This window comes from Lemur catta, chromosome 9 (genome assembly GCF_020740605.2).
Source record: "Lemur catta isolate mLemCat1 chromosome 9, mLemCat1.pri, whole genome shotgun sequence".
NCBI classification, from domain to species: domain Eukaryota; kingdom Metazoa; phylum Chordata; class Mammalia; order Primates; family Lemuridae; genus Lemur; species Lemur catta.
In genome coordinates, this window is record NC_059136.1 from 69,907,375 (window position 1) to 69,918,972 (window position 11,598).

Sequence of the window (11,598 nt, forward strand, 5' to 3'; positions counted from 1 at the left end):
TTTAAGCATTACTACGTACCCTGAGAGAATCAGCTTGTGTTCTACCACTAATGATCAAAGCTCCACACCTCCTAATTCCAAGGGATTTAATTAACACATCCAGTTCATACTGACCAACCTGGTTTTACTTCACCCAAGTGGTAATTTATTAAATAACTTTAGCCTCACAGGACTCTGTCACATGACTTGACTTCCGGCATCTCAGGACTCTCCTGATCCAATATCATATTCATTCCTTAGCATAATGAACTTACTGCTGCCATTTTCTAAAGTAGGTTAACATATTAGTCAGTGAAGCAATTAAGGATGTATCAAAACCACTAACTGCAAAATTAGACTTTATGTCTAAAAATATCAAATGCCTTAAAGGAATAAATATACAGACTTTTGCAGTAGTTAGCCCAGAATTATTCCGAGGCAAATTAAAAAAGTGAGGACATAAAAGCTACAGTCTGACTTCATTTCGTGCCCCTAAGTAGGCCCCACTGCACTAGTCTAAACCCCCGAATCCTAACCCAACTTTGAGGCTGCTGGAAACTATTTTACACTCTCAGATATAGGGCCACACACTCCTCTTCTTGTCTGCAATTTCCTCAGAAGGCTCTCATTAATTGCCTTAGCTCCTCCTTGAGGAATGCAGAATCCAAACTCAGAACCTGAATCCTTTATTATTATAAAACAAACCTACAGAGTTTACCATTCTCAGTTACACTCCATTTTTATCATTTATAAAGCTTCTTCATTAAACAAAACACAACACCAACATTTTGCGTTCACGTCTTTATTGGTTTTGGTGATCAGTACAACTGCATTTACTTCAACTGTCATCATTCATTCCTTTGAGTTCTAGGAATCATTCATTCCTGCCTCAAAGTAGAAAGACATCAGAGGCAGTTCTTATTTTAATAATCATGCAAAGATAAAAGTAGTGAAATTAAAAATAGATGGCCCTCTTTCAGGTAAAGAAAAATACTAGGATAAAGTCAACCATCTTTATGGAGAAGAAATTCAAATATTGGACCAAAATTTTTAAAACTGCTGGTCTTATTGTGTTTTCCCTTCCTTTCAAAAACTAATAATCTTACCTAAAATCACGTAATCCTAGCTCAAATCTTAATAAATGACAGACTTCTTGTTGGTGTCATTTAAGAGCTAAAACACATTATCATCTCAATTCTTGGAATCCATAGCCATTTTAATTTCTGGCTTATGTTTAATTGTTATATTATCTTCATAAAGCTCTATTACATACAGAATTGCTCATTATTTCTTTAGATGGACAACTCATAATATGAAAATAGGAAAACTGAAGTTCTATGAAATTTAAGATAACAAGAAAATGGTGTCCAATAGCCATTTTTTTGTATCTTTACTTTTCCATCTCTGTTTCTTCTTTGAAACCTTACTAAATACTCTACTTTTATAGGAAAGATGATTATTACAAAGGTCAAATGTGAAATGTATACTTTCATATTAGATCTTGTCAAAAGTAACTTTGGTTTCTTAGTGACTGCATCTCTCACATTCATTGCTCAGCGTAGAAAATGAAATCTACTTGGAGTAAGGAGCACCAGAAGGAGGCGAGGAACCAAGCTCTGCAATGGCAGGTTTCCTTTCCTGAAGAGGGCATGATCCAGGGGCTTCATTTGAAGGAGGCTCTCACCACCCTCCCCTTGATAGGCTGCGGAGGGCGCCAGTTTCTCACAAGGGGCACTGGGGGCTCGTTCTCAGCACTGGAGAGGAGGCTCCGTAGCTTGGCGATCTGCAAAGGGCAGGGGCGGATTGTTAGCAAGACCTTTGGACCAAGTGGACACACCAGGCAACAAAGAGAAATCACTGGCTTTGTAAACAAAACAAGCAAACACAAAGCCTGTCTACAGTGTTCAGTTCAGAGTTATTTAGCTACCTGTTCCTGAGTAATATAAATGTTTTCTGTCTTTATAAAAGCTCTTTTCTTCATTTTATATAGGATCGCCATGTCCTCTGGTCAAAACATTTTTCTCTTGAATTCTGAAACAATTATTTTGATTTGCAGGGTCAATATGAAGTATACACTCTATGTAGAAGGGAATGACAATATTAACAGTGTAAATAAATTTAATAGGCTTTCATTTATAAGTTTATGCAATTAATTATCTTAAAAGAGCAGAAAGAAATGAGACGTGCTGCATTTTAAGTTCTAAATGGACCTTTTTTCTTGGAGTAAGAAAATTCTCATTAATAAGACTACTTTTCTATATCATATTTTTAGCATTTCTCCTTGAGAGAGTTTCATTCTTCTTTCAAAATATTTATACCAATAAACAAGATTTTTAGATCTGATATTTTGATAAAAAATGCCTATATATACTTGAGTCCACAACAGGCAGAAATACGAAAGCTGCTGTCTTTAGCAAGGGAGACACCCTGGTAAGTGGATTTTACTATTAGAGTAGACATTCATGTTCCAGGTTGTGAGTATTGTGTTGTTCAGTTGTTTTAATTGTTCTTGTCCATGTTGTTCCCACTTGTTTTCTCCCAAACAGCTTTTCCTTGGAAGTCTTTTTAATAAACACTTCTAGGACAGATGAACCGTAAGAGGGAGGCCTGAGAAGAGAGGCCAAAAAGTATTGGAAGCAAACAGACTGACCAGAACTGGGACTCAGATTCTACACTTGGCTGTGTGATCACGGGCAAATTATTTAATCTCTCTGGGCCTCAATTTCTTTATCTGTAAAACTGGAGAAATAATATACAGTTGGCAAGGATGTTAACCCCTTCCATTATTATCTTCCCTAGGCCTCATCTCATTACCAGTGCTCGGTATTTGGGGGATGTCCAAATTAACAAAGATTCACTCATATTAACCTAAACCTTTAAGTGTTTATGGAACATAAATTCAGTCCTGTGTTCAGTATCACAATCACTTTTAAAGGATTTGCATTTATCTGGGTACCCTTTGGAAGCCAAGGTTTAGAAAGCTGAACAGGCTGATTGTAACTAACCAGGGCAAACTATGAAATCTCTAGTCTCGAGTTGTTGGGTAAGCATCCATTTGGTAGCCGTGTACTTTCTGTTTAGCATCTACAGCTGACATAGCCAGACGGCAGTCAGTGTAAGTCGTGTGTTCGCGAGGCTCTGCGGCTGCCGCTCACCTGGTCAGAGCTCACGGTGATGGGCTCCTTCAGCAGCAGCCACACGATGCACTCCTCGCAGGGCGGCGTGGTGAAGGAGCCTTGGTAGGTCCAGTAGTCCCGGCAGGCGGGGAACAGGCAGGACGGGTCGAAGTGCGTGAAGGGCGCGTCCTTGCCCTGGGAGAAAGCGGGGCGCAGGCACGGTGAGCGGGCCATGCACACGCTCACCCCAAGGCTCTCACCATTTTATTTGTGAGAATGGATTTCAAATGGATTAGAATAGAACTTCTAAATAAAGTATAGACCTTTCAGAAATAAAGTCAAAGGGGGAAAGCCGGTTTGCATGTTATGACTTTACCTGGCACAATCACTGTAATATTTTATTCCTTATTTTGTTTCTGTTTTTGTTTTGAGACAGAGTCTAGCTGTGTCGCCCTGGGTAGAGTGCTGTGGCATCCATAACTCACTGCAACCTCCAACTCCTGGGCTCCAGCCATCCTCCCGCCTCAGCCTGCCAAATAGCAGAGACTACAGGAGCGCCACTGTGCCCAGCTGCCCAGCTAATTTTCCTATTTTTTAGTACAAACGGGTCTCACTCTTGCTCAGGCTGGTCTTCAACTCCTGGGCTCAAGCGATCATCCTGCCTCAGCCTCCCAGAGTCCTAGGATTACAGGCGGGAGCCCTGCCCTGCCCTCATTCCTTACTGTTTTAACTGTTGGTAGAGCTATAATTCTGTCACTTCTCAAGAAAAAGGAAAAACTGATACCTGAAATGTAACAGAATCATTTCATGTGTAAATTAATGTTTTGGTTCTTGATGATAAAAAAAAATCAGGCTGCATTTTAATTAAATGTTATATTCGTAATATTTATTTTCTCTATTGATAAAACTTAATAGCATTTGATTAGAACAGTCCCAAAAGACAATTAAAATGTGTTTGTTAATTAGAAGAGTCTACTGTTAAGAGTTAAAACATAGGTGCTTTCCATAAAGGCAACACTGGGACTCAAAAACCAGCCCTGGCTGACATTTAGCAGCTCTGTGATTATGTGCATGCATCCGTGTGTGTGTGTGTGTGTGTGTGTGTGTGTGTGTGTGTGTATACATGTACATGTGTGTGTTGGTGGGAGGAAGGGGTGACCATTCAACTTCTCTGACTCTCACCCATTTCACTGAGAAAGTAATTATCTGACTGGCTGACTGTGACCCTTAACTAAAACGATATATGTGAAACTGCTCTAAAAACTATAAACCATACAAATATAGCAAATGCTGTTATATTATTTTTATGTATGCTTTGCATAGCCGTCAAACTCAGTAACAGATTTTAGGTGAAAAAATATACTTGGGAATGTGAAAAGAAAATGGCATACTCTACTTTGTGTTAGGAGGGACAATGATTTTTTTGTTTTTTACCTTTGTTTTAATTTTGTCCAATGCATCAAGGAAAATCTGGAACTCGCCTTTCTCACGTCCTATCTGTTAGAAAACAGAAATCCAAATATGATATTTTTTCCTTCTCCATAATTTAGGATTGTCTTAAAAACTGATTTTGATCTAGTCAGCTGCAACTAGTGTTTATAAATCTGCCAGAATATCTTGTACTAAGCAAAAACATAAGTTTATTTTCCCCCTAGAATTTAGAGTATATATTTTCTGATCTAAATTTGGACTCCAGGCCTCAGAAGTACAGAACCACAAAATTACATGTTGATCTAGTTCAATGTCCTTGACCTTCTCTGCAGTCATTCCACTTTTTTTTTTGTAAACCAGAATGGACTCTATGTATGCCAAACTAAACTCATTGTCTTTCCTCTCAGAGCTGCTCCGCCTCCTGTTGTGCTGTGTTCAGGCACTGAAAATGACCCAATGAATTCAGAGCCTAAAACAAAGTAGGTCATTCAAAAAGAAAGAAGCCAGATTTTCACCTCTGGCTTAAAATCTAGATTATGTTACTACTAAATTCATGTGTTAATGACACTAAGTCCTCTTTAAACCAAGGCTGGCTCAACAACACACACATTCCATGTGCTATCTTAGCCCGGGATCATGTGAGTGGTGGCCACCTCAAGCCGAAGGGATGTCCAGCCAGGGACTTGGCATCACAGTGGTTCCCAACATTGGCTTTTCTGGTTTCCAGTGCAATTGAAATGGAGCGGTGAGAAAGGAAAATGAACACCCTGGCCTTCACCATCACCATGAAAATCTCCCTTGAAGGCTCTTTTCCCAAACCTCTACACACACAGAAACACACACACACACACACACACACACACATGCACTCATGTACTCGTGCACACACACATATCCCACATCTTGAGAAAATTTAGAAGTGCTAGAGGTACTGGAGTGGGGCAAAAAGTACACTGTTAGAGGAAAGTGAAACATTTTAAGCTGATCTTAGCAGAAACATCTTGATAGTTGAATGAGTAATAAAATGTAATAAAATAGAGAGAGAGGACAGCGAAAGGAGGGAACGAAACTCCTAAGCATTGATAAGGAACTCAGTTTTGAAAGAAAACATTTGTTCAATTTTTACTTTACCTTCAGAAATACGCCAACCACAGCGATTCCATCAGGCTGCTTAAGAGCCTCTTTAAAAGTGTTATACTTTGGATTCCAGTGAACCAAATGAAGCTGAAACCACCGAAGACATGTTAGGAGGTAAATTCTTGGAATAAGAAAATAAGTATAAAAAGTATCCACAATAAACTCAATAATTGTACAATCTCAGGTTTCTAAACACTCTCACAGAAGTTGATAAAATGTTAAATATTAATGTGCAACATGTTGGCGACATTCTTAATGGTTCAAATAAAAAGTACATAAAAATATCTACCTCTTTTAGCATCCAGGGCTCTAGAACCTGGCAGCAACCTTATCTTAATTTAGAACATGGGCACCAGTTAAGTTAATCAGATTTCCCATGCTGACTGAGACAGAACGGCAAGAGAATATAATAGTTTGCAGCAGTTAAAAAAATAGTTTATTCAAGATCAAAAGTGTGAGATAATCCCATGTGCAAGGGTCAAACTGAAAACCTTGCCTACATCTGTAAGAAATAAGCCAAATTTTTCCCATTCGTGACAGAAGATGTCTAGAGCGCATTCTCAATACTTAATTTATCCTTCCACTGGCTCTCAAGATTGGCGGTAGAGAAAGGGACTGATCATAGTGAAGTACTTTGAATTTCCTAGAGTTTACGTTAAGCAAAAATTACACTGACGAATGTTTCCACTTAAGAAACTGCCCACGGTATGCTTCCAGGTTCCTGCCACAGCCCCTGTGTTAACCAGAGCCTGCCCCTGAAAATGAGTGAGGTAGGAAAAATGAACGGATCCTCACATCCAGAACAACTGTCGCCATTTATAGGCTTGGCTTTGTAAACAGAATATGTCAGAGGCCTGTTTTATTCCCTTGTAATTTGATGCCTTAATCTGAGCTACAAATCATGTTTTTTTAATGAGTTAACTGAGACAGAGAGGAGTATTTGTTCATATTAAATTGTATGTGTGTATCTGCATCTATACACACACACATGCATATATTAATATATATGCACACCTTTAAGAGATTGGAACATGAGCATTAGTCAGAATTTCTAAATGCTATTTTTAAAGCACTATACTCTTATAAAAGAGGCAGCATAGGGCACTGGATAAGATGATGAACTTTGAAGCCAATCTGCATAAAGTAGAGCACTCATCAGCTGTGTGACTTTGTTATGTGACTTTTCTGTGCCTCTGTTTCCTCATCTGTAACCTATCTCATAGGATTGCTGAGAGGATTAAATGGGTTAATACATGTAAGCATTTAATGTGTGTTAGCTATCTTTCTCTTTTCAGTTCCACTAAGGACCCTTTATATTAAGCAGCTATCCAATTTCTTAACATAACCTTGGAAATCTTCATGCATGATGCTAACTCACTTATACCCTCCTAACTGTCTAGCCTGGAATGTTTAGCAGCTTCAGTTCATGCTTAAACTACTACAGCTCTTTTCACAACTATGGTCTTAAAGCAGGAGCAGTGAGTGGGTGATGTTTCGTTGCTATGGTTGTTATTTTTAATTTTTCAGTTTTCACTGCGTGAGACCCAGAGTGGATGACAGCACTTCTTCCTACCTCCGCTGCGTACTTGACTCCATCCACAGTGTGCTCAGAGCCATGATCATCCGAGGAGCCCCAGTGGAGATGAAACTGGCGAAGTCGGTAGGGTCCAGGGAGAGGACCACCTCTCAGCACTGTGATTGGGAAAAGTTAGGTCAACAGTGAACTCACACTTTTGCAAAGCCCTACTTTAAAGAAGGGCTCATACAGCCAAGGCTTGATGACTCACTAGACTCCACACAAAATGAAATCTTGGGATGTATCAAAATCAGTGATGTTTCCTTTTTTCATATTTTGTTTTATTATTTTTGAAATGTCACTTTTGACATTTGTGAAAATAAAATTAAAACAACAGATGGACAGTAAGGATGAAACCACCCAAAAAACAGGTCAGTAGTGTAGCAAAGTGGGAAGAACTGGAGGACTGAGCCAGACAGATTCAGGTTCCAATCCTGGCTTCACCCCTTACTAGTTGTGTGATCTCAGGCAAGTTGCTAAACTTCTCTGAACCCGTTTTCGCATCTCTAAGAAGGTGATAATAATACCAAACTTTCAGAGCTGCTGTGAGGATTAACTGAGATTAAGTACCTTAAATTTTTCATCACGGTGCCTGCTCACGAGCAAATGTGAACTCCTTCTCCATGTCTTACTTCCGACTACACTTTTCTTTAAGACAACAAGCAAGAACTTTCATCCATGTCTAATTTAGATCATATCTATTCAAATGAGATGAAATGGAAAATTCAGAACTTTCCCTGGAAATCAATCAATGTGGGAAGCTAAACTAGGTAATTCTCAGTAGCATTAATTTGGGCTTTTTAATTTTTTTTTTTTTTTTTTGCTTTCCTCACCCCTGTCTCCATTTATTTGGGCTTGTTGTATAAATATCTCAACCTGTCACTTAATCTGGTTTCAATTCATTGCTCTTGAGGAGTGATTTAGATGTTCAAATATCTTCCAAAGGATATTGGAAACTATGTAAAAACCCTAAAATCAAGATTTGGCAATGTAAGCTAGATCAAAATAGAAATCAAAGCTTAGCTATTTTAGAAAGGATTGGCCACACTATGTGGCACAGAGAAAGCCATAATGTACACCTAAAATGATAATTCTAGGCCTGTATAAGCTTGGTCATACAGGAATGAAGTTAATTTGATTCATTGCATTTTTCCTGTCCAAACCACTCAGAAAAGTTATTACCTGGATACATGAGTCCAATTTATTAGAATGAACCATATGAAATTGCCAATATTCAACTATTTTGCTCATAAAAATGGCATTTCCATGTGGTTCAACCTAATAGATACTGTTTAATTTCATTGTGTTGCTTTCAAAATGGAACTTGAAGAAAGAAGAAGGGGAAAAAAGGAAAAAATAACAGCATGAAATTATCGTTTAAGAAAATGTAAATTTCTCACTTGGAACCTCCTAGTAGGTAGGAATTATGACTCTATTAATACATATTATTGTTCATTTATGTATATCAGTGAGGATAATATTAATTTTATTAGAAAAGTGGTTATAAGAAATTATATTGTATATCAAATGGCAAAATATTAAAGGAATATTCTTTCTTACCTCATTTGTAGTGCAATAAATTATTTTAATTAGCCTTCTTTTATTTTTCACTGATTTGTTTACTAGTATAGGCGAAATAAAGAGATTTTTTTAACATGTGATTTTCCAGTTTCACGTGCACACACATATTATTCAAGAAGAAATTTTCAGTTACTTCAAAGACACTCACCAAAAGGATTAATCAGAACTCCACTGAAGCATTGAAGGCAAATCATTTGGACTCATACAATGGCCCTATTCTCCTCCTTGGATTGGCCTCCTCCCAGGCACCAGGGGAATAAAGTGCCTATTTTGGTTTTTGTTATATGTCTTACTTTGTAGAATGGAATTTACAAACTTCAGAGTGGAAGCCTTGCTCTCCTGATCACGGTCAAGAAGCCCAAGAACTCTCAGCTATGAGCCACCAGAGTCTGAAGAATACTCATTTGGATTTATTATCATCACTGTCCTATCAAGCTCCATTTCAGTAATGGAGCTTGCCAACTTTTAGCTTGGGCGTGGGGCCATTTTGCAGCAACAAAGTGACCAAGATTGGAGGGTGAGACATTCCTCTTCAATGCACACATATAATTCTTCACAACTAAAGCAAAGCCAAATATCATCTCCATTTTCAGAGCTGAAGCTCTCCCTCTTCTCATTAATTCTGTTACTATGTCATAAATCACATTTTGCCAATATAGAGGTTGAAAACATCCATGTGTCTCTATCTGTGTGTCATACTTACTTGACCTATCATAAGTATCATCAAACACAACTCTGCAGGTCTTCCCGTTGTTCAGGATGGTCTTGGCAGAGCCGGCGTCATAAGATGCTGACCATGGCTGCAGAGAAGGGTCGTGCCTGATGTCTTTAGTATGCAGCTCAATGGGTGACTGTTTGTCCCCTTTGGCATTTGGGTAAAGTTCATGCCAGTGGTCAGGACCTAGTTAATAAAGTTGAGAAATTTATTTATTTGGTGGCACAACCCAGGGCCTCTTTCTAATTGATGGAACCAGCAAAATACACAGAGCCTAGACAGTGATTACAAAAAAGCCTTGGGTTTCAGGTTGAGCAACACGAGACAGTTTTTAAGACCTGTCCATAGTTGTGTTAATAGTGTACCTACAGACTATATTTAACTCAGTGTATGGGCTCTGCTTACTCAAAGGCTTATTTTTGAAGTGGACTTCATCACATTTTTTACCAATGCCACCTTCTGTCATACAGTTGAAATAAAATAACATTGATCACATACATTTGTGCATCACTTTGTGATTTGCGGAGCACACTCGTATTCCTTTTCCCGTGGGTTAGGCAGAGATTCTTATACAAACACCAAGCTCAGGTTAAGTGCCTGCTCAGTATCACAGACCACTCCCTAAGGGCCAATCAAACCTGGACCTCGGGTGTCTGACTTCTCAGTTAGAGGCAACAACTTAGGCAAGTTACAGAACTCTGCGCTTCAGTTTCCTCCAAGGGAAATAACTCCATACCAAGGAGAACTAAATGAGATGAAGGTAAAAAGGACCAGCAGCACTTGGCACTTGAAAACTGCTCAGCAAATATTAGCTCTTATCCTCCTCCTACGCCCACATTTTCCACTGCACTCCCTAGAGGTGCCCACTTTCCGTGCAATGCCAGGGGCTCCTCTGGCAGCGTCCTGGACCCGCCGCACTCACCATTGTGATCGGCATAGCCCCACTCCTTGGCCATGGTCGTCTTCCTGGGCGCTGGACGGCTCCTGCCTTCTCTTCCGCAGCGTCGCACCAGAGTCCCCGCGAGCCCGCGCCTTTTATATAGGTCCCCCCAGCACACTGCATGGCCTTATTAGGTCAGCGAGGGTGGGGCAGGGGGCTAAACTGGATTGGGGTGGTATTTGGGAGGCGGGGTGGGGGTAGCCAATGAATTCCAAGAGCTGGACAGCTGTTGGGGTGAGGGGGGTGGAGGTGGGAGAAGGGGCCCCCACCCCCTCCTTTCCCTCTCCCTGGAACAGTGTCTTTTGGCTCTTGCATCTCTCCCTCCCGTCTCCCAAAGCTGCAGGGCTTTCTAACGGGCGCCGACGTGCAGAAATACAGGCGGCTTTCGCCTGATCCTCCCTCCCTCCTCCATGCATTTTCGGGGGTGGGATGGGCAGGGATGGGGTGTTGTAGCTGTGCTTAGCCACCAACTAAAATCTGCATCCCGGCGGCTCTTGCAGCCTCACTTACAAGTCGCTTTCAGCGCAGGCTGGCGGTCTGGCTGCAGTCTGCGAGTTTATTTCGCTCCAGCGATCGGATTACGGTGGCTGGAAAGAACGGGTTTGTTTGCCTGACCCAGGTTTGACTCCCTTACAGATGACACGTAAAATCCTAGGAGCAAAGGATGGGGGAAAAGAGGCCGGGAGGGCAGGCTCTCCAAACTCCGTTTTCCGTAAAGAGATTGCCCTCTCCCTGGAATCGCACCAGGGGACATTTCCCAACCTAAGCGTGTCCCTTCGGTCTTCGGGAAGCCTAGGGCTGGATCTCAGCGCCAGGAATCTGGGAGATGTCTGGATCCCAGGTTCCTGCAGAGCAGGAGACTGGAACTGATTTAGCCACACTGCATGCGCTATACCTCTGCTCACGAAAAGTCGAGAATATTCTGAAGTATTGCAAGACCTCTAACATAAAATGTGTCATACTGCTTGCAACATATGATCTCACTTTCCAAGACATAATGAGAGATTGGAAGGAAAGGAAGAAGAAAAGGTTTATAGAATGGCTTTTTATTATTTTCACCCCCTCCTGTTGTTTTACAATGATTTAATGAAGCATGCAAAAGGAGAATAAAACTGGCATATCC

At 40.4% G+C, this 11,598-nt stretch overlaps 1 protein-coding gene across 1 annotated transcript; it reads right to left on the reverse strand.

Annotated features, from left to right (window-relative positions):
- Positions 1–772: 772 nt before the first annotated feature.
- Positions 773–11,052, reverse strand: CA3 (carbonic anhydrase 3). Its single transcript, XM_045561846.1, has 8 exons — positions 10,986–11,052; positions 10,458–10,567; positions 9,524–9,721; positions 7,237–7,355; positions 5,658–5,750; positions 4,530–4,592; positions 3,135–3,290; positions 773–1,762 (listed from the first exon to the last, which is right to left on the reverse strand). Exons 2-8 carry the CDS (start codon positions 10,489–10,491, stop codon positions 1,643–1,645), a joined length of 783 nt encoding a protein of 260 aa, XP_045417802.1. The 5' UTR covers positions 10,492–10,567; positions 10,986–11,052; the 3' UTR covers positions 773–1,642.
- Positions 11,053–11,598: the final 546 nt, after the last annotated feature.